General features: G+C 43.8%; 3 protein-coding genes across 5 annotated transcripts in view; 1 reads left to right on the top strand and 2 right to left on the bottom strand.

Moving 5' to 3' along the window:
• Nucleotides 1-6,546, top strand: part of dock5 (dedicator of cytokinesis 5) — a 56,859-nt gene extending 50,313 nt beyond the window's left edge. Inside the window, exons 44-51 of one of the 2 annotated variants that reach the window (XM_061673058.1) lie at nucleotides 57-233; nucleotides 3,338-3,421; nucleotides 3,512-3,649; nucleotides 3,890-4,062; nucleotides 4,247-4,370; nucleotides 4,500-4,659; nucleotides 4,846-4,964; nucleotides 5,062-6,546. In XM_061673058.1, coding sequence (XP_061529042.1) covers nucleotides 57-233; nucleotides 3,338-3,421; nucleotides 3,512-3,649; nucleotides 3,890-4,062; nucleotides 4,247-4,370; nucleotides 4,500-4,659; nucleotides 4,846-4,964; nucleotides 5,062-5,163 — 1,077 coding nt within the window. In that variant the 3' untranslated portion in view covers nucleotides 5,164-6,546. Of the gene's footprint in view, nucleotides 1-56; nucleotides 234-3,337; nucleotides 3,422-3,511; nucleotides 3,650-3,889; nucleotides 4,063-4,225; nucleotides 4,371-4,499; nucleotides 4,660-4,845; nucleotides 4,965-5,061 lie in introns of both variants that reach the window. The other variant, XM_061673057.1, reaches the window with a different exon arrangement.
• Nucleotides 6,547-10,719: 4,173 nt separating this feature from the next.
• LOC133399579 (uncharacterized) lies at nucleotides 10,720-11,700 on the bottom strand. The gene has a single exon (XM_061671145.1). The coding sequence runs from the start codon at nucleotides 11,698-11,700 to the stop codon at nucleotides 10,720-10,722; it is 981 nt and encodes a 326-aa protein (XP_061527129.1).
• A 2,306-nt stretch (nucleotides 11,701-14,006) lies between these two features.
• Nucleotides 14,007-22,340, bottom strand: vsig8b (V-set and immunoglobulin domain containing 8b). Of its 2 annotated transcripts, none has more exons than XM_061673055.1 (8): nucleotides 22,241-22,340; nucleotides 21,823-21,893; nucleotides 16,729-16,898; nucleotides 16,395-16,614; nucleotides 16,071-16,226; nucleotides 15,866-15,988; nucleotides 14,706-14,844; nucleotides 14,007-14,500 (listed from the first exon to the last, which is right to left on the bottom strand). In XM_061673055.1, exons 2-8 carry the CDS (start codon nucleotides 21,887-21,889, stop codon nucleotides 14,260-14,262), a joined length of 1,116 nt encoding a protein of 371 aa, XP_061529039.1. In that variant the 5' UTR covers nucleotides 21,890-21,893; nucleotides 22,241-22,340; the 3' UTR covers nucleotides 14,007-14,259. The 2 variants fall into 2 exon arrangements, with proteins under 2 accessions (XP_061529039.1, XP_061529040.1); XM_061673056.1 differs by having other exon boundaries at nucleotides 16,395-16,593.
• Between the last annotated feature and the right edge of the window lie 377 nt (nucleotides 22,341-22,717).

The raw sequence follows: 22,717 nt of genomic DNA, 5'->3' as shown, positions 1-22,717 counted from the left end.
TTCAAATTAACATTCCTCTAAACTTGACTTATTTCCAAAACACTCATGATGGGCAGGAGGAGATCAGTCCCTTGGAGAATGCCATAGAGACCATGGAGATGGCCAATGAAAAGCTGAGTAACCTGGTGCAGCAGCAAGCCTGTGATCGCTCGTTGTCCATCAACCCGCTGTCCATGATGCTCAGCGGCATCGTTGATCCCGCTGTCATGGGTGGCTTCTCTAACTATGAGAAGGTTTGAGGCTCTCTTCTTCCAGGTCACACTTTTTACTGCCCCACTGCTCACCGCTTGCTCTGTGATTTTTGCTGCGTCTGGAATCACGATTTGTCCATGGGCACATGTGCGAAAAATAATTAAGTTGGAAATGTTTTGCTGCTAGTATATGATGCCAAATTACACAAACGACGAGTAATGAGGCCGAGCTCAGACTACAGGATTGTAGCCAAATTTAGACCCGACAGACACGTCGCAGACAAACGTGAGCTGTCATGGCCGATTGTTTGAGTTATGAGTCCCTGACCAAGCAACGTTGGCTTGTGGAGTGGGACATTATCCACGATTGCGGATCCGGCCTCACGACGACGACACAGGGGTTTCCAGACATTGACCGATAGCATGAGGGGGTGCCTTGAAATGCAACAGTTTGCTAACGTCGTTAAATGACGTACTGTACAGGCTTTTTCTCTAGTGAGCGCCTATGGAAAACGTCCAAAATATTGGGCCCGTCGTAATATTTTCAGAGGTTGAAGTGTAAAGAGAGATGTCGACATTAATTTGGTTGTAGGTTTCTGTCTTTCTGACATGATGAGATGTATATGGCGCCGTGGATAGGAAAATGTGACGTTCATATTAGAAAATGATGGTTCGATTGTTGTAATATTTTCAGAGGTTGAAGCTGCCATGAGTAGAGATGTCCTTGTAAATTTTGGTGATGATTGGTGAGTGTTTTGTTACATTAAGTGACGTAGTGTTTACTTTTCCCTTCTAAACCCCCACCATGACTTCCTATGTCCTGAGCAGCGCGCGCGCACTTTCTTTCTGTCTGACGACAGCACGGATGTGCTCCATGCGCTTGTGGTTCCTGCACTTAAGTCCCGTGGTCCTGCATGCCGACGAGTTGTCTCTCCGCTGCCTGGACTCTTGTCCCACCTCCCCGATGACCTCTGCTGTCGGACCGTGATCTTGGCGACAGCACGCGATGATCGGTTGGCGCATTGTCTGCCACCGTGACGGAAATTTTATAAATGAATTTGATGAAATAAACACTATATTGTTGGGAAAAAAAGAGCGAGAGAGAGAGAGAAAAAAGATGATGGGGGGTGCAACCGCATTATAGCAGAGAGTAACCAAGTTTGAACAACAAACTAAGCTAATTAATATGCGTCTGGAGATATAAATGTAAAGTAATTCAGAGCCTCTGAACCACAAATGAATCTATATGTCACTGGGGACGTCATATGAGAACAGGGCCAGGTTAAAAGTATATTATTATTAATAATAAATATTTCTAATATAAGATAAAATAACCTTTATTCGTCCCATGATGGGGAAATTTCCATCATATCCGTAGCAACAGTGGCTATAGGAAATATAAATGAATAAGGTGGCTCGGGCATCTGATTCGGATGCCTCCGGGAATTCAGACAAAAGTGGACAAATTGTTTTGGAAGAGCGGCGGGTGACTGGTTAGAGCGTCTGCCTCACAGTTCTGAGGACCGAGGTTCAATCGCCGGCCCCGCCTGTGTGGAGTTTGCATGTTCTCCCCGTGCCTGCGTGGGTTTTCTCTGGGCACTCTGGTTTCCTCCCCCAATTCCAATGAAGTTGGGACATTGTGTTAAACATAAATAAAAACAGAATAGAATGATTTGCAAATCATGTTCAACCTATTTTTCATTGAAGACATTACAAAGACAAGATATTGAATGTTCACACTGAAAGACTTTACTGTTTTTAGCAAATAATCATTAACTTAGAATTTTATGGCTGCAACACGTTCCAAAAAAGCTGGGACAGGTGGCAAAAAATGCTCATCAAACACCTGCTTGGAACATCCCACAGGCGAACAGGCTAATTGGGTACAGGTGGGTGCCATGATTGGGTATAAAAGTAACTTCTCTGAATTGCTCAGTCATTCACAAGCGAAGATGGGGCGAGGTTCACCTCTTTGTGAACAAGTGCGTGAGAAAACAGTCGAACAGTTTAAGGACAATGTTCCTCAACGTACAATTGCAAGGAATTCAGGGATTTCATCATCTATGGTCCATAATATCATCAAAAGGTTCAGAGAATCTGGAGAAATCACTGCATGTAAGCGGCAAGGCCGCAAACCAACGTTGAATGCCCGTGACCTTCCATCCCTCAGGCGGCACTGCATCAGAAACCGTCATCAATGTGGAAAGGATATCGCCACATTCAGAAAACCAATGTCAGTAAATACAGTTCGGCGCTACATCCGTAAGTCCAACCTGAAACTACAATGCAAAGCAAAAGCCATTTATCAACAACACCCAGAAACTCCGCCGGCTTCTCTGGGCCCGAGCTCGTCTAAGATGTGGACTGATGCAAAGTGGAAACGTGTTCTGTGGTCCGACGAGTCCACATTTCAAATTGTTTTGGGAAATTGTGGACAAGGGCAAGCTGCGAATGGCTACAGCACAGTCAAAAATTGGGTGTCCACTATCAAAGGCGAAGAACAAAAGCCTGCTCTCAGTGACCTCCTTGACAAGCAAAGGAGCTTGTGAAGTCATCAATTCCTTTGGCTGGACAACCATAACCCATCCTCCATTATCAGATTTTCACCTTTGTGAATCGTTAAAAGAAGGAGTAAGGGGTCAGCACTTCTCTGATGACGAACAAGTTAAGCATGCTGTAAGGAAAGTGGTTAAAAGCGCAGCCTACTGAATTTTACGAGGCTGGCATATGTCCTCGTTCATCGATGGACAATCGGTGTTGAGAAAAAGGGAGATTATATTGAAATTAGATTATATTAAATTATATTGTTTTTTCTGAGGCAGTTTTTAGTTATTTCCACCTCCAAGATACCCACTCACCAAAAAAAACCATCACTTTGGAGTCAAAATGTAAAATATGTGCTTAACTGTACTGTATATCTCTTCACCACAGACCTGCTCTGTAAATACACTTCAAGTGTATGCTTAATTCCTAACCCCGATAAAAAAAATAAGAACCATGAGTTCTTGGTGGCCTCTAGCCTGCTCTGTTCTCAAGGGAACTGCTGTAGCTTATTTGTCACGATGTTGAAATGTAACTCGTGTAGCTTGCGGCAACATTAGACGTGTTCATTTTGAAGACGCTTTCAAATGGCTCGTCCTCTTTAGGCCTTTTTTACTGACACCTACATCCACGAACACCCAGAAGACCATGAGCGCATTGAGGTCCTGAAACATCTCATTGCCCTGCAGGTAAATCCTTGCACTTGCTTTGTCACATTACACAGGTCTCAAAGCACAAAAAGTGGCGTAACTCTTAAAGTGCCCCTCTCCCCCCTCCAGATCCCTGTCTTGGCAGATGGCATTCGCATCCACGGGGAGAAGACGACAGAGCAGCTGAAGCCCTTACACAACCGCCTGGTTGCTTGCTTCCAGGACCTTCGGGAGAAAGTGGAGAAGCATTATGGTGTTATAACCTTGGTGCGTTGCCAACTGCAAACTAAATTTTAAAGGAAGAAAGATGGCAACTTGACCCTTTGGCCCTCTCTCCTTCCCACCACATTGTTCCCGTTCAAAGCAGAGTGTACATTTGTTTTAGTCCGGGATAATATATTTTGGCCAGTGTTTTGTCCCCCATTAGAACCCCCCCCCCCCCGTGTCATTGAGCCCGTCGCCTGCCAACATTACCTGATGATGCTTAATCCTTTTTGTGTGTCCCAGCCCTGCTCTCTCACAGAGAGAAAGAAGAGTCGCGTGGGCTCAGTAGTGATGCCCTACATCCTGTCTTCCACTCTGCGCCGCATGTCCACTGTCTCTACTCTCTCCAACGCCTCCTCGGCCCTCTCCAGTGGCTCTGCATCCTCGGACGGACACTCGGGCATTTCTTCCCAAGAGTCAGTGCATCCACTCACTCCTTGATTTTTTTTTTTTTTTTTTTGTGTCCCTTAGCCAGTGTCAGTCTTCATGCTCTCTTCAGTGCTTAATTTTGCTTAGTCTTCACATTTGTTTTTCTTCATCATCCTGCATCTCTTTCTCTCCCCCATCATTCACGAGCAGTTCCTTGTTGTCCCGCCCCAGCGATCGCAGGACCTCAGTGTTGTCCCGCTCAGAGGAGGACAACAGGATTGCGAGAAAGAACAGGAAGGAGTGGAGCGTGAGCAAGTCCCAGGTGCTGCTGGAGAGACAGTCGGATGCAGATGAGGTGCATACTCATGTTCAGTGTTCAGCGAATCATGTTTATTCTTTTGTTATCCACCTATGAATTTGGTGCTAGCTCAATTTCCCTGGTTCATGCAAATGCTCATGTCTTTGTTTGCCACTTCAATCCCAGAGTCCCGTGGAGAAGCAGCAGAGGCCCAAGAGTTTACAGTTGGGCGACAGACGACTGACGCTCTCCTTGTTCCAGGGTGTCTCCTCCCAGCTCAGCCTGTCCAACCCTCTCAGTCCTCTACCTGCCTCTCCTCACACGCCTCACACACCACGTAGCTCAAGTACGGAACACACAGCACCGCTCGAACAAACACCACACTGCCTGTCTTCATTTTATTTTCTGTCAGTCAGGATGAATATATCCACCTTGTGTCAGCGCATTCTGCTCTAAAGCCAAAATTCACACACATGCACGTTCACAGATGCATGCCATCTGGATAGCTTTCATTTTGTCTCTTATGCGGTAGGTTTTTCATCACTGCTCAGTGACAATGATGCCAACGCCATTGACACCCCCGGCACCCCCCCACCAATGCCTCCAAAGAAACACCCGCATGAGATTGACAACGCTGCGTTCTCTTCAGAGGTGCATCTGCTCAAAGAAAATGCCACTAATGCATATTTAATGGCATATAAATGCTAAAATATTCAGAAATATAACACCACTCTCGCCTTCCTTGCAGTTCATTCCTCCGCTGCCAATGAAAATTGATAGCAAGCCTCCACCGCCGCCTCCCAAAACCCGGAAGTCCATGTTCCCCTCATATGAGCACAGCCCCCAGTAGGGCCGCACAGACCGGAAAGTGATGCTGTCATAAAGTACAGCTTCATTTGTCAGATGGTGGAACGCCACAATTAGCAACAGATGCAGGATCATCTATGTCATGTATTTACAGGACTTCAGGGTCTTTGAGAGGTTATTTTTGATGCCAAGCCGCTAGTTTTCAAGGTCTTTTTACAGACAAGGTGGAATACTATCTTGGGTAACACCCATTTTTATGAAATTGTACTATTTTATGATTTTCTTTTTTTCGATCACAGAGAAAAAGCTTGATGCTGCTTAAATGCGTTCCATATTTTAACAGGAAAAGCCGTATTGCATACTTAATCGCGAGCAGGGAACACAATGTAAATGTTACTGTCTGTTGTAGTTGTTGTGTCCAATCGTGGTGTGGGGTGTTTGAGCTAAAAGCTTTATGTTTCAGAGACACTGGATGGCATTATTGAATGTGATGCACATTTCTTGTTGTTTTGTTTATGACGTGGATACTGTAACTGTTTGCTTCCAAGCAGCATCATGTTGGTGCTTTTAACTCAAAGGAATAGTTTGACGTTGCGTTTAAAAAAAGAAAATGTTCTTTCTTGAAAACATCAGTACAGTACAGTATGTCTACAGAGTTAAAACTCAAACTAGCCAGGACCCCTTAGCCTAGTTTGGCAGTTGACTGAAAACCCGGACACCTCCTGGGGGACCAAATGAGGGATTACTGTAATTGAATACTGTGTGATCATTCAATACAATTTCTGACATCGTTTCAACAACATTGATGGTGGATAGAACATGTAAGTTTAGCTAGTTGTGCCAGTCCTGCAAAAAGAAATTGTTTTAGCATATTATATTATGTTTACATTCATCATTTTTTTTTTTTACCCAGCAGTTATGCAAAGCCAAGGGGGCTCCCAACTGCACGTATGCTATACATGAAATATTAGACTATTCCTTTGAGGAATCCTAAACACTGTATGGTACAAACATGGATGCTTTTTGAAGTTGAGATTTATGTTCACATCTCCATGAATTTCCTGTGTATTCCTGAAATTAACTTATTGTTGTTTATTGAATTTCAAAATTTGTTTTGCATTGCACATCCAGTGTGTACAGAGATGGTTTATTTTTTTTCATACACAGTACCATGCGTTTCAACATGCTGTACATGCTCAAATGTGTGTCTTTAGATTGCCAAAACAATGCCAACACTTTACCTCCATCACTTGGCTTTCAATTAATTAATTTGCCAGTATTTAAATTGAATTATGTTAGGTTTAAAATAGTTTTAAAAGGATTCCAATTTGTCTGCTGCACACACAGATCAATAAACATGTGAACAAAAACACTGCGTAAAGTTTTTATATGTTTTTTTTGTTGAAATCCATTAAATGAAAAACCTGTTGCCAACTTTGAAACGGGTCTCTCCTTACTCTGGTGCGGTTACCAAAAGTTCTTTATTCCTATTCAAGGTTTGAACATCTAAGATGCTGCGCTGAGGCTGATGTGTTTCAAATGCGATTAGTGTAGGTGATAGTAAATGCTGCCAATTAAGCTAATGCTAATCAACAAGCAGCTCCTGGGGAGCTGGGATGCCTGCTGGGGGTTCTTCTCTGTGCTAATCTGGATTGCTAATGGGCTTTTGCTTCGTGTCAGCGAGTGTGCCATATAGGTCATATCAGTCTTCCCCGCATCACCCACGAGAAACAAACTATTTGAGGTGATGTTTACCCATGCAGACAGAGATGTTGCCCTGGTTTGCCGTAGCTCGACGTCCTCGAGTGTTGCCATGGCGCCTGCCACCTCTATACTATTAGCGACTTAGTGCCGACGGCAGTTTTTGGATATCAATCCGAGCCCAAGGCCCGAATGGAGCATGAGGGACAGTAGGCTTGCTCGAAGGTCACTGCTTGTGGAAATACGGCTGTCAAAGGAGCAGCATTTACTGACTTCTTAGGATCTCTTAGATGAAAAATGTATGCATTTACTTCACTTTATTCGCCGTGTCAGAGCGTTGAATGGCTCATTCATTAAAATACGTGTGCAATGTGTGCATTTGATAAAATCAGTTTTTAACGACCGAACTCGTAGTCAAATTTAAAGTTACAATTGTGCGACTAATATTAATAGACACTGACCAACGACAACAATATCGCAACTTTAACATGATATCCAATGAAAGAGCTGCGCCAAATCGTGATACATTGACAAATAATGGTCAAGTTTGAAGATTACTGTCAAAGATGTATTGTTGTAATAATGTTTCTTATTTTGGCTGTTGCTTCTAAAGGCGTGGCACACAGTGAGACGTGTGAGACTCCATTTCGACCTGTACTCAAAGTTACCAATTACAGTTCAGCGCACAAAACGCCAAATTTACAAGAAAAACAAATTCATTAAATATACATTTGTCTTTTTTTGTGGGGGGGAATGATGATGGGTTGCATGGTATTCTGTTGTGCTTCAGTCAGGCTCAGCTTCACACCAACGGATAAAGACAGTAAATGATGGAGGCTGCGGCCTTGCTATGATCGAACTGCTCCCGTCACAAAAAATATGGCCTTCCTTACTTGATCCATTGACTTGCTGGAGGCATCCCAGGGTGTCTGGCATTATCCCGTCTTTGAAGCTCACTGGGTGGTGCCGCAGGGTGTAAAAGACTCGAATATGGCAACTATGTTTTATTTCCTATAGTTGCTGAGGGTAGATTTGCTTGGCATGAGCGTACTTTTTTCCTTCAAACACTTCACACACAATCGCACAGAGGCGCAAAATGTAGCGTTTACGTCTACTAATACTAACAATGTCTACTGTACTTGAATGTATTTTACTGCATAAATGTAGGTTGATAGTGCAATCTGTTGTCTGGAAGAGCTCTTGAACCTTCTTTGATTTCAACAACCGCAATCCCAAAAAATATTCAGGCTGTGTGTGGGTAGCTCTTGTTTTATTAATATGCTCTGTGCCCTCAAAGTCACATGTATTTTTTAACATTTTTGGAAGGGACGAACACTGTCCAGCCAACTATGCTTGTGCCTCACAGCTGTATGTTCCAATGAAATATTTACATACACAGGTTCTGTGTGATGAGCATGTGATCCGAAGAGTGAGCACTTAATTGGGTGGCTGTGATGTGTGCATAGTAGATCTACTCCCTGCAGATTGTATTTGTCAAGTTTTAAGCAAAATGTGAAGTGACGCGTACACAGAGCAAATAAAAGTACGCACAGACCTCATTTCTTAATCTTAATCACATATTCATTGTTTGCGCCATTGTAATTGAACTAATCTCTTATGAAATGCAGGTTTTTGCTCACACAAATATGGGGTGACTGCTCATCCGTCCAATGATGATAGCGCTCATCTTTTTCATGGTCATGATAATCTGGAGTCTGTCCCAGCTGACTTTGGGCAAAAGTGGTTCATTACTTGTACACAACCTAATTAGATCTCGTACAAATTATTTTCACTGTAACTTCCTATTACTGTTTTGACACTTACCTGTACCTAATAATGTGGCTGAGTGGCTGCTTGAGAGAAAGATTGACAAAACCAAACACATGAATGTGAGATATTGAGGTCTGTTCTACAGACATTACATTACCTGATACAGACAGACAAGCCGTCCTTCAAATGTGAAAGGTGCACTGAATATGAGTTCATGTCACCATCGAAGTCCAGGTGTGGGGAGAGAAATGTAGTGGTAATAATGGGAACAATAAATACAATGATCGTTTTGATAATGGATTATGAATATATTCTGGAAATGATGGTTTCTGTTGGATAGTTATAGCGTCAGGAACCGGCAGAGTAGCAAATCTCTCAATACATGGCCACAACAAAATAACCAGCAGCATTACACAAGAGCAAAAAGAAACCGAGACAAGAGACAAGAGAACTTTGCATTGATTTTCAGTGTTTCTACAGTTGTTTTTGTTGTTGTTGTTTTCAGGAAAATGTGCAAAATGAGCAGGAAAGGAACGTGGAACGCACTGAACTGTCACAACTATACATTGGTCTAATTGTTGTTTCGAGGATATAGGTTGGTTTGCTTTTGGAGAAAACTCTTTTTTCAATTTTGCGTGAAGATTCGGTTTAATTTATAGTACCATTTATTGAAATAACACCAATAATTAATTCATTATCTTCGGAGAAAATAAACACATTTTGATGCTATATTTGAACATTCTTGTACCTCTCCCTGGTGCCGTCAGCTATTCTAAATATTTGTTATAGACAAGTAGCATAGAAAACACACACATGGTGTCTCAGCTACTTTTGTTCTTGCTTACTCTTGTGAGAAACCCTGTGAATACTGTTGAAAATAAATTTCTTTGTGTAGCCAGATTATTTTGTAGAAATCGGCTGAGTTTTCAACAATTAGTGGTAGGGTATTGAAATAAATATGTAAGTCTGAGATGTACTATTAAATAAATTAGAGGACTGCCCTTTTCCTTCAATTGAGCCCCTGGCCCCCAAAATGTCTGCAACGTCCCTGGTATCGATTCTTAAAAAAACAACAAAAAAAAAAACAATAATAATATTCATCAAATCATATGAAAATGACCAACAATAATAATGATAATAATAATTATTATTATTATTACTGTGACTATGTTGACATTTTCTGGGCCCCACTATTGTTCAACCTCTATTCCAAAATGTAGCAGGTCTAGAGTCTCTGTAAAATATTTAAAAAACTGCACAAAACAATAATAATAATAATAATTATTATTATTGGTCATTTTCATATGATGTGATGAATAGACCAATTCATAAAAATAATAATAATAATAATAATAATAATCATAATTTACATTTCGCCCTTCAAACTCTGCACATACGAGTGCATAAATGATCCGAACTACTCATTGGTGGATACTAAGGGTAAAGACATGTTGGCATTAAAATTTGAAAAATATTAACTGCAGCATAATCTTTTTCTTAGAATTATGACATTTTAATGTATAACAGCTTCCAATAATTCAAATTCTCAGTACGCCGTCAAATTAATTGATTTTCAAAAGGAAAATTCAGTGGGCCATTTCTTACCGGTATTGATCAAATTATATGGGCGCACCGTACGTTTTGCATGTTTACACAACAACAATAAAGACTCTTGCATATGTTTTGATTAGACAGTCACAATTGGATTATAACAGTGTTTCACAACCTCTATTGAGCCAATGCACATTTTATATATTGGAAAAATCTCACGGCACACCAACAAACAAAAACGCCTCTAAAGGTCTGTGTACATGCTGAAATAATGAGGGTCTCATTTCAAATTAGTCACAAATTGACTTGAAATCTGGGCCTGTTTCGCTGAACACAAAGATCACCGATCCAAAAAGTTATTCTGTTGTATAAACGGCAACAAGTGGAATACAGATGAATTGCACCTGCTGCTATGTCGTGGAAGAAGAGCATTTGACGATTCTGCCTGTCACTATACGTCACTAGCACAGATAGATAAACAAAGATTTTCCAAGCAATTAGGTCAAGCTGGATGATTTCCCTCGACGGTGTCGAGGACTCATTGGATTGTAGCACAAACTACTAATAAATTGGACCTTCAGCTCTTGATCCTTGCATGGGTGCTGCTGGATCGGTCTTTCCGCTCAGGCACCTTCACGCATGTCAAACACGGATATGCATCCGTGCAGACGTTACATTCATGGGCCAGAGCGTTCCAATGCGTTTTTTTCCCATAGATCAGCACCATGGCAGAAACGGTGGTATAGATGGACGTGAAGAAAAACGTCAGCGTGATGGCGTTCTCGTGATGCACTGCTATCTGATAGTTAACGTACAGGTCGACCACGAGGAAGAGGAGGAAGACGGCCACTAGGGAGAGTGCCATTTGGATCACCCTCATCTGAGTGCCCAGCTTTGGGACGTGAGCGCCGTTGGTGCTGGCCTTCATGTGGCGGAGATGGACCGCCAGGTGCACTGAGATGGAGATGCAGCATTTTACCATGAACATGCCCGGCAACACATCCGCAAGGATCAGATAGAGGGCCTCGTAAATCTTTCCGGGCTTTGTGTCAGGCATTAACACCCCGCAGTCTTTGTCATCTGTGGTGTCGTTGGCGGGGTGGAACACCACCAGCATGGGCATGCAGGTGGCCAGGCCACACAGAGGGATGACAAACACAGCTAGTGTCACATGCTTGATGATGGTGGCCTGGATGTGTGTGTAGCACCGGTTGGGCGTGCTCACCAACTTGGTGCTGTAGTAGAATGTCAGGAAGCTGCTGTCCCACATGATGGTGAACTTCAGACTGAAGGTGACGACCAGCATGACAGTGTAGGGCATCTGGGCGACGTGACACTTGCTGTCCACCTCATCCATGGTCATCCAGAAGTAGCAGACGAGCTGGTGAGTGATGTTTGTCAAGGACAAAGCCACGATGATGGTCTCACTGGGGCTCCATTGCTTCCTCTGCTTGGAGTTGTACAAGCTCATCAAGAAGATGTAGAGGTTGAAGAACACCGTGGTGACAGCTGACATGCCCGTCAAGAGCCACATGGACATTTTGTTTGTCCCAAGCATGATGAGAATCTCTTTCTCTCTCCAAACACTTTAGACAAACCCTCACATTTATATTCTGCTGTAGTCACAGTCTGCCTCCTTGTTTAGTCTTTCAAATATACGCTTAGTCCAAATCTGTTGTAATTAAAAGCTGCAGTGGCTGGGCAAAGCTTTTTTCTTTTCTTTCTGTGCGTGTGTTTGTTTTGTTTTGTTTTAAATCACTTACAATACGACTTAAGAGTTCTGCTTACATTTTCCTCACAATCCTTTGCAACACCTTTGGCTCCGTCTGAAGAATCACATCTTTGGTTTTCTTTATCCAAGTGTTAATCCTCGCCCGAAGTCGTCTGCAGCACGCACACAGCAAGGTGGAGTTCCCGCAGCGACAGGGATTTATACGTCCGATCATTACATGTTATTTGCATCAGCCGTGACCACGGGAAGTGATGTGGGTATATTTGCATTCACGTGGCATGCACAGGATATGCGCTGAGTGGGATTGATCCGGTGACTTTGCTGTATTTTGATCAGTGCGCCGTGACGCCCCGACGGGACTCTTCATCCGAGCTTATTCCTTCGGCCTGGACACATATTTACAAACACCAGACCACACAGTCGTACTCCTATTTGCATGATCAAAAGCAAACAACCTTTCGATCACCTTGAGGAATAGGTTAAGTTAATGCAGCTGCAACGGAGTGGTGCTGTGAAGACTCCGACAAGGGGTGTATTTGGGATCTCCATGCTTCTTTTGCATGCACAAATGAGTCAAATAGCAATTAATAACCGAGTTTCAAAAGAAACTGATATCCTCATTTTTCCTCACAGAAACCATTGACAGGAAGGTAAATTCCTGATGAGCAACGTTTCCGATTATATTATTTTACAGAAAGAAAAAAAAATCAATCAGGAAGGGAAAGCGCACTGAGCCTTTTCCAGTTAAAAGTTATGTCACCACAGACAGAAAATAAAAGGAAATGGGCTTTCTGATTGAAGCTGCCAGACAAATATTTGCAAGCCATCATATTTATTTCAACACTTCTTGCTGGGTTCATTACTGTAGGACATGCTTGTGTGCACATTCAAGCTCTGAAATCGTCGTCTTTCCGACATGTATACCTTTCACCATTTCAATTGGGCAAACGGGAAGGTGGACATTTAAAATGCATAATGTAAAGAAAATGTCTGTTTAAGTGGATTTAAAGTAAAAAAAAAATTTTTTTTTTTAAAAACGGTATTGCTTCAGGGGTGAAGTTCTCCAAATTGAATTGCCTGTTTTCAATTTTGAATATGATTCCCAAAAACTCGCGTATATATATATATATATATATATATATATATATATATATACGCGAGTTGCTTATAGACCAAATTGTACTGTAACTATTTTTTTTTTAAACAAACCAACCAAAACTAGCCCACACTGACTAGCACCACCTAATTAAGAGCAGTATAAGGCAATCTACTTTTAAGAGTAAAAATGCATGTATATGTAATGACACTTTATATACAGAGTACTGTTTTCAGTGCATTATTGTACAGGTTTCGTGTTGGGCTTTTCACTTAAGTAAAGGATTCCTCCGGAGCCACGGCTGCCTCGAAAGTGTCCCAGGGCAGAATTTGTTAGTGCGGAGCTCCTCGCACCATCCACCCTGCAGCTATTATTCATTCAACATACACACAAAACAAATGCATTCAGGCTAAAAGAAGGAAGGCCTTTTGAAGCGAGGTCATCCCGTAGGTACCGTGCTGACTCGGCCTTAACGGAGTGGCAACTGTGGGGTCAGTGCCCCAACTAGCCATTAGACTCATTAGTACTTTACTGGTTGCTTCGCAAGAAACAAACGCGTACGAGGCATTAGTGCAACGCGGCGTTGTGCAAATCCAATGTTCCAAAAGGCAAATACAAGGCCCTAGGAAAGCGACTGTATGGCCTTGTTTACGCACATCGTCAGAATGTGAAATGCTAATTTGTTTACAGCAGAATGACATCTTCATGCTAATGCATTGCTCCAGAAAACTCCCAAATCGGTGGCTTTAAATGGGCCGCTGTGAGGACATCAAGTGTCATCTCTGGCAGTTCATTATACCTGATATGGAATTCTCGGTGATTAGGTCACACAAAGCAAAAGTGGCATATAGACAGTATTCTTCTATTTAGCTTGTTAGTTGAAAAAAAAAAAAAGAAGCTATTTTATTGTGCTTATGTTACATATTGCAAAAAAAAAAAAAAAAAAAAAAAGTGAATAGCTTTACACCACGGAAAAGGAGGTCATCAAACATAATAGAAACCTTTTTTTTTTTTTTTTATTTACAACTTGCATAAATCAAGACAATATTGATGTTTTTCACACCAGCAGTAATACAAAACATAGACAGTGCATCATGAAGGACATCCAGTCCAATAGCTAAGGTCTGATTGTATTATGGTCATATACAGTACAGTATCAGCATACTATCAATATGCCTTCATTGTTGTGGTTAATATGCTGCATGACACCATTTGGCAATAGCAACATGTCTTCCAAGATCTTGTACCCTCAAAGTACTTTTCAGAAGTCCATTGCGTAGAAATTGTAGTTACACGGGGTAACCGTAGCGATGGTCATATTTGAGTGGAGGAAGGGGTCTTGTCCCTGTAGCGCTTAGTTTCGAGGCCTTGTCGCTGTTGCTGGGGTGGCTGGCGTTAGATTCATCGACACTGGGCAGGCGGTTCCCCACCGAGTTGTAGGACACCCCTTGGTGGGTGCGGTAGCCCAGGACTGAGCGGGAACTGGAGTTCCTGCTTGGGGGACGGCTCTCCGGCGCGCGGGTATCCTCTCTAAAGAAACACACAGGTCTCAGTCTAAGAATATGCAAAAGGTTGCAAAATGTGTATGGGGTTAGTGTTATGTCATCAACGATGACATATGATGGTGATGTCAGATCCTTGCACAGACCCGAACACTATTCCCAGGTTTATTCGGGCTGATTACCTTTGGACTGTCCCTCGTAATATGTTCTCAATATGCTCTGTAAAGGAATACCTGATTTCATTCGCAACCTCCTTCTCATAGCGTAATTTGAGGCAGCAGCAGACCGAGAGCCAGATGGCGAGCAAGAGGAGGAGGAGGAGGAGCAGGGCGCCTATCACAGCCCCAACTATGACGCCGACTTCATTGGTGGCTAGAAGACAGGATGTCATTTTAGTCAACACACTTTAGTCCTCCACCGACTGACCACCACACACTAACGAGATCCAATACAAGGGCTGACCTGACAAAGATAATAATGCTTAGTATCGAGCGACACTGTCAGAGACGTGAACAATATCTAAAAGGGGACATATTATGGATAATTGCCTTCTTTTCATTGCTCTTATACAAATAGTTTGGTCTCTGGAGTGCCCGCCCACCGATCAAGTGTGAAATTAAACAACAAAATAAATCTTTCATGACACCATCAGCTATATGGGCGAAAATCCAGAGCCACCGAAACGTCATCGCGCTGAAACACCCACATTCCCAACAGGTGCAATGCCACTGCTATCGCGTCAAAGCGGAGAGGTAAGCAGAGCTGCATTGTGTTAGTTTGAATGCATAGATTAGCATTAGCTAACAGCTTTAGCTTATGACAAGTGGCACATGATTGCGCGGTGAAGTTGCTTAGGCGGCGGTGGGGTGTGTTTGGTGATTTGAGAGAGAGAGAGAGAGAGAGAGACACACACACACACACACACACACACACACAACACACCCACACACCTGCAGTGTAGGAACTACCGCCACTCATGATCAACATGGTAACAAAATCCGTATTGGGCAGTATAGTGGGTGGCATTTCCAGTTGCTGACTTGCATGAGACAGGGCTATCCTCTCAAATGTGCTGTTTTCAGCAAGACAAGAAATAGGGTTTGTAAAGTATGGTAGAGTTCTGTATGTTTTTGGGTATTTTGACAAAAGCACAGTTATGCTATTAAGACACTTGAGGACTGTTTTAAATTGTGGAAGAAAAAAAAAATCACGTCACCTTTAATGTTTGTTATTGTAGTTGTAGTGGTGTAGAATGCTAAGTTGTTTGTAATATTTTAACTTTCATGCAACTATATGACAACCAGAAGGCAGCCTTTTAAAAAAAACATTTTTTTTTTAACGTTCCTGCGAGGTTCAGAGATTCAAATTAAGAATGATGCTCTCCTTTACTTACGGTTGTGTGCCTGCAGTGCATATTTACACTCTGCTTTTCCAACAGGGTTTTTGGCCTCACACACGTAACTTCCAGCATAACTGTCTGAATGGTTCTTGATCAAATACTCCCCACTCTGTGCGTCTTAATAAGAGACATTCCGGAGGGACATGTTATCAAGGCGGCATGCTTTGGGTGCTTTTGCTGCTTACAGATACTGCCATACTTAGTGGCACGGCCAAGGGTGGTTTTGATCCGCCACTTTCTCTTCTCCACGTATACGTGAGAGGAGCGGATCCCTGGTACGATTTGCAGCGGAGAGTGACCGGACTGCCTTTCTCCTCCTTGCCGTCAACCCAACATTTTGGCACAGACGGGGGAACTGGTGGAGGGGGGGGGGGGGGGGGGGAAAGAAAAAAAAGAAAAAGTGAATCAGGTGTCATTGGGAGCTTGAAGACAGAGACTGGTGACAACTTTAGAAGGACATTCCATTCGTGTGAGAGCCAAGTAAATTAACAGGAAAAACCAGTTGAGGAGAATTCTTCCTCACCCATTACGACAATAGTTACTTTCCGCATGTCGACTCCTGGCGCCTTTTTGACTTTGCACTGGTATGTGGCTGTGTCCGAGATCCTCAAATCAGAAAGAGAGACGGATGCGTCACCGTGCTTGGGGTCTCCTGTGAAGCGGAGCCTGCCCGAGAGGCTGGAGTCATAGTTGAGAATACGACCTTCTGTGTAGGCCAAGATCTGACAAACAAACATTGAGTGCTGATGAGAGAGCAAAGCCAGTTTTACTACCAACAGAGCTCATAGCTAAACTATGACGTTTTAAGTTTGCAAAGACACAAAACATTCCTCTCTCTTTCTTCATAGCAAGCCTACCAGTTTGTCTTTCTGCGTCATGTCTGGACTGACGTTGGACCACTCAATGTCCAGCTCCCCAGTGTCTTGGAGTCCGGGCGTGTAGGTGCACCCGAGCAGGACGTTTTGTGCCTGGGCCTTCTGAATGGTCTGTGGGCCTGTCGATGTCACCTGCATCGCCTCTGTCACATCTGTGTGATCGAACAAGCTTTCGAGACTCACTTTGTCATTTAGAATACACACCTGGGTAGTACCAGACATTTTTTGGGGAAATTGTGTTTTTCTTTGCATAGTCTCCTCACGGCATCTATCCTACTGTTTACGCTTTTACTATGTCAAGCTGATTGCTGTGAAAAAAACAAACAAAGCTGATGCACTGTATTGCGGATGTAAAACAAAAAAAAACAAAAAAAAGACTACAGTTCACAATGTGAACAGTTGTATTATATAATAAATATGTAGAAGTATGTTAATATTAATAAATCAGAATGGCGCGCAAAAGTTTATCGATTTCAGTATTCCAGTCCAAAAACGGAAACTCATTCATTTAAACATGTAGAAAAATAAGTTTCAAAAGGAAATGCATATTACAAATCATTTGGATTGTCTGTTGAGATGGTGAATATTGAGTTGATCTTTTTAACTCTGTGTGTAGTGACTTTCGCTTTCTTGACATTAGCCACTGGGGGAAGGGGGGGGGGGGGACTGTTTTCTGAGATATGCTATTTGATTGATTTTTATTAATGAGATTCACTTATAGGTGCATGTCTGTATATGACACTTTAAAATAGAACAAAAAGAATATATATATATATATATATATATATGAAAACTCTTGTCATGAACTGCTGTGGAGTACCATTATTGGAGCATGGAGGGCGCTTTGCTCTCGTCCTCTCGCTCTCCCCTCTCTCTTTCAGCACTTTCCTCAAGCCCCGCACCTGTCACCAATCAGCCCTCGTCACCACCTACATATAAGGCCGCATGTTCCCCGGGAATCCTCGCCAAAGTATTGCAGCTAATTCCAGCGGTACCACAGCCCACTGACCTCACGTAAGCCACACTGATCCTCGTTTCCCTTTTTGACTCCAGTGTCTCTCCTCCTTCTCAGTGTTTCCCCCGTGTTCCTGATCCACGTCATTCCTGCCGCCTGTCCTCTCCACTGCCTGCCAAGGCACCCAGGACCACCTCCATTACCTTTCTAAATTAACCTAGACCTAGGTGCATGGACCCAGTTCCTACTTAATTGCTCACTTGTTTTCAGTCTTCAACTGTACAGTTATCCCACCGAACAATCCAAAGTAGCATATGTCATTAACCTCCTCCGTGGCACAGCAGCAAAATGGTCCACTTCCTTATGGCTCCTCCTCCCCGGTACTCCATTCATTCGATTCCTTTTCCGCCAAACTCCGTTAAGTATTCGATCACACCATTCAGGGCAAAAAAGCCACCCGTCGCCTCCTCACGCTCACTGGGGGCGCGAAGTCCATAGCGGAATACTGAGTTCCGTATTTTTGCGGATGAACGCAGGTGGGATGATGCTGCGCTTAGGGGGATTTTTACAAACAGCCTCTCTGAACAACTCAAAGATGAGCTTGCAGTCCTGGACGAGTCCTCCTCTCTCGAGGATCTCATCGCCCTTTCGATCCGTCTGGATAACAGACTGTGAGAGAGAGCACAACAGAGGGGGCTCCGCTCGCCCAAAAACCCTCCCACTCCGAGCACCACGCCGTCAGCTTCTCACCCGCCGTAGGACAACTACAACCTGACCCCGCCAAGATCCAAGCCATCACCGACTGGCCCATCCCCACTACCCGGAAAGAACTACGACACTTCTATGGATTTGCCGACTTCTACCGTCGATTTATCCGCAACTACAGCAAGGCCGCAATCCCCCTCACCAGCCTCACATCCACCAGCTCCCCCTTTCAGTGGCCTCCCAAGCATTCAGTAAACTCAAATCCCTGTTCACCAATGCTGCCATACTGCGCCACCCTGACCCTTCCCTCCAGTTCAAGGTGGAGGTTGACGCCTTGGACTCCGAAGCTGGAGCTGTCCTCTTGCAGCGGGACCCCACGACCCAGAAACTACACCCCTGTCCTTTTTTTCCCCGTTGCCTATACCCACGGGGGGGAATTATGACGTCGGAAACCGAGAGCTGCTGGCCATAATATGGGCCCTGGAGGAATGGAGGCACTGGCTGGAGGGGACTGAACATTTGGACCAACCACAAAAACCTCGCTTACCTCCATTACGCTAAACATCTCAACTCCCGACAAGCTCGCTGGGCACTATTCCTGAGCAGGTTCAACTTCAGTCTCTCCTTCTGTCCCGGTTCCCATAACACCAAGGCAAATGCCCTGTCCTGTATTTACGCACCACCCTCCGGCTCAGCAGAACCCGAACCCATTATCCCTTCCTCCTGTTTTATTGGAACTGCCACGTGGAAGATCGAGCAGGTGGTCAAGGAGGCTCAAAAAAAAAAAAAAAAAAAAGAAAAAACCCTGATCCCAAGACCGGGCCTCCAAACCACCTATTGGTACTAGATTCTGCATGTTCTGATGTCCTACAGTGGGCCCACAACTAAAAACTCACTTGTCACCCTGGCATCACCTGTAATACTCAGTTCATCCAGCAGCACTTCTGGTACCCCAGCCTCATCAAAGACACGCGCAAATTTGTCCAAGCCTTCTCCGTCTGTGCCTGAGGGAAGTCTTCACACCTGCCCCCAGCTGGCCTGTTGCGCCCCTTGCCGAGTCCTTGGTCTCACATCGCCGTGGACATCATTACCGGCCTGTCCCCTTCAGAAGGTAATTCAGGTCATTCTCACTATCATCGATCGCTTTTCCAAATGTGTCCATTATGTGCCCCTCCACAAACTCCCGTCCGCCCTGGAAACTGCTAACCTCCTTGTCTTGCATGTATTTAAACTCCATGGCATACCCATCGACATTGTCTCCGATCGAGGTCCCCAGTTTTCATCTCAAGTCTGTAAGGAATTCTGCAAGGCGGTGGCCTCAGCAGCCAGCTTTATCCCCGGGATATCATCCGCAAACCAACGGCCAGACGGAGCGGGCTAATCAGTCCCTTGAATCGGCTCTCCGCTGTGTTGCCGCACACCACCCCTCCTCGTGGAGTACATTCCTCCCGTGGAGGAATGTAATCAATTCCCTTACCAGCTCAGCTCTTCATGGCTTGCTACGATTACCAGCGCCCATTATTCAAAGAACAGGAGTAGACTGTGGCAGTCCCCGTCGTTCAAGATCACCTACAGAGAATCCAGGCTGTGTGGAAGGACCTCCGGGCGGCGTTGACTCAGTCCGTCGCACGCAATAAACAACTCGCGGGCCGTCGTCGCTCCCCAATGCCCGAATACAAGGTGGGCCAATCTGTCTGGGTTTCTTCCCACGACCTCCGACTTCTCACGACCTCCGACTTCAGAGCTTAAACTCACGCCGCGCTTCATTGGTCCTTTGCCCATTACCAAAAATCATCAATCTGCACCTGTCTCCAATCAGCCCTCGTCACCACCTACATATAAGCCTGCCTGTTCCTGGAAATCCTCGCTAAAGTTTTGCAGTTTATTCCAGCGGTACCACAGCCCACTTACTTCACGTAAGCCCCACTGTTCTATGTTTCCCTTTTAGACTCCTGTCTCTGTCCTCGTTCCCAGTATTCCCCCGTGTTCCTGATCCACGTCATTCCTGCCGCCAAGCCAGTCCTCTCCACTGCCTTACACCTGTCCGCGCCACTGCGTACCAACGCACCCAGGACCCACCTCCATTGCCTTCCTAAATAAACTGTTCATCACAATCTATCTGCCTCCGCCTGCTCTTGGGTCCACCTCCTCTCCATTCGTGACAACTGTTATTATACCAGGACATTATTCAGAGAAATATTTTTCAAAAGTGACAATATTTTTGTCATTATTAGGCTGATTTATTCATACACCATGAAATACAATTCCTGTTGTACAATTTGGAGAAGCAAAAACCAACAGTAATATACAACAAGGGAGAAGAAAATCTCTTTAAAATGCATGAGAGTTTCCTGCTTAATGACATACAAGCTCAAGGCCTGTGCTCCTAAAAAGAGGGGTGTGCTGGTCTGAAAGTAATTGGTCTTTCTACTGAAACTAAAGCATTAAAAGGCTTGTTAGAGGATCATGTTTGCATTATTATCTATGCAATGCACACATTCTTTGTAATGGACAGTATTCATAGTAATGAGTGCATATATTTTAAAACCCTGTCCAAGCTGCTCTCGCAAAGCCTGCAGCCACAGCGAGCATCTTAAGTCAACATTTTACGGAGGAAGAAATGATATTTAACGTGTAATGTTCTCATTCATCTTCGCCCCCGTTTTCCCATTTAGATGTTTTGACCTTGGCTACATTTCTTAATGGAGAATGCTGACAAATCCAGCCAGCCCCACTGTTGACACTGCTCGCTTTTAAATCTCCTCACAAACGCTCTGAAGGCACCTTAATGCCATCGCCACAAACAAAGTACACTGAGTCATTCATTAGAGGCTGAAAATGACAAATGTGATCAAGGCATTCTGGGAAAACTTCTGATTAGTCAGTTAAATGTTTACAGCTCGAGAAGCACCTCTCCCCGCTCTTGGCAAAATGCTGTCGTTTCATGATGATGTGTTGTACAAGCACAGAGGCAGCTAAACTTGTCACAGAATGCTATTACTTAAAGACATGACAATATTCAGACACACCGGGATTGGCCAGACAACACAGTCACACCGCACTAATTCATTCAGAATACATACAACTAAATGAGGTGATGCAACATGTAGACAATATGGAGGGTTTAGGGCTTGGACTCGTTTTTCTTTGCTCACTGTTGTTAAGGAGCAGCAAAGTGGGGGTCTGGATATTATGCAACATGATACTGTACCTACTGTACACGCTTCATTGGACATCTGCAATGCAGTCGATGCTGCCTTTTACTTTTCGACCACCGAGTGCGGGAATTGGTGACCTATTGTGTTTACAATCGTATATCCTGTCCATGGCTTAAACAGATTGCTATTGTTTGATAGCGACTGTGTTGTATAAATACAATAAGCTCAGGAGTTTGACAAGAAAATCATCTGACTCACCTGTCTTCAGATGAACTGTTAGCAGAAAAAAAGCAATCACTTCCAGCATCAATGCCTGCTCCATCATAAACCTGAGGGCAACAAGAAGTGGGAAAATTATCTGAAGATAACCTGATGTCACTCATTCAATGGCTTCTTGTCATCTGCTTCAGCTGACTTCAACGAAACATCTAACATTCACCTTGTGTGTTAAGAATCCTCATTACAACCTGCCTCAAGCCACATTTTGAGCTGTTTTTTTCCACAGTTAGAAGCCAGAATAAACTTGAATAGCAATGTTAATCAAACAGAAGTAGGACAAACTGCCTCTTAGGTAAACATAGACATATATAGTGTAATATATGTATGGCAGCAGACGCAGAAAGGTACACTAAAATCATTTTAAAAAAGCAATACAACTATATGCGCAATAACATACCTTTTAAGACAACAAACAATCCAAAATGAATGGTGTTTTGTGTAAGGCCTGGCAGTGGTTCGCCTCTGGTGAAGTGTGCTGATTTAGCCGTCAGGTGAAACTCAGCTGCAGTAACTATGACCACACCTTCTCTGTCCATAGGGCAGCTCTTGGCCACGCCCATAGGTGCTGCAATGCTCAATAACCAAGAAAGGGTTATATTTGGGGGGGCGGTAAAAGACAGCATGTGCTTAATTATTAAAGCTAATCAAAAATGTTACTCAGAAAGCACTGCATGAAATGAGTTTAATTTGTCTTCTGTCAGTGTTTCTTGTCTATAAATGTATTCTGAGCAGGGGGTGAAGGCAGAGATGAGTAATTGCCTGCCGCGACATTGTGCACGCACGCAACTATGTTGCTGCACAAGTTCTTGCGCCGATCACGTGTGCGCTCTGATTTGAACAGCTCCGTTCACAGCGGAGTTCTTTTCTGGAAGTC

The sequence above is a fragment of the Phycodurus eques genome, chromosome 3, assembly GCF_024500275.1.
Source record: "Phycodurus eques isolate BA_2022a chromosome 3, UOR_Pequ_1.1, whole genome shotgun sequence".
NCBI lineage: Eukaryota > Metazoa > Chordata > Actinopteri > Syngnathiformes > Syngnathidae > Phycodurus > Phycodurus eques.
The sequence above is the reverse complement of the archived record's forward strand: the minus strand, read 5'-3'. Positions and strand labels throughout refer to the sequence as shown.

Excerpts from the sequence above, each read along its gene's own strand:
- LOC133399579 (XM_061671145.1), bottom strand. The coding sequence starts at position 11,700 with ATGCTTGGGACAAACAAAATGTCCATGTGGCTCTTGACGGGCATGTCA.
- vsig8b (XM_061673055.1), bottom strand. The coding sequence starts at position 21,889 with ATGATGGAGCAGGCATTGATGCTGGAAGTGATTGCTTTTTTTCTGCTA. Across the intron at positions 16,899-21,822 it reads AACAGTTCATCTGAAGACAG|ATGTGACAGAGGCGATGCAG; the intron begins GTGAGTCAGATG and ends TCGATCACACAG. Across the intron at positions 16,615-16,728 it reads TGACGCAGAAAGACAAACTG|CACTCAATGTTTGTTTGTCA; the intron begins GTAGGCTTGCTA and ends CTCTCTCATCAG.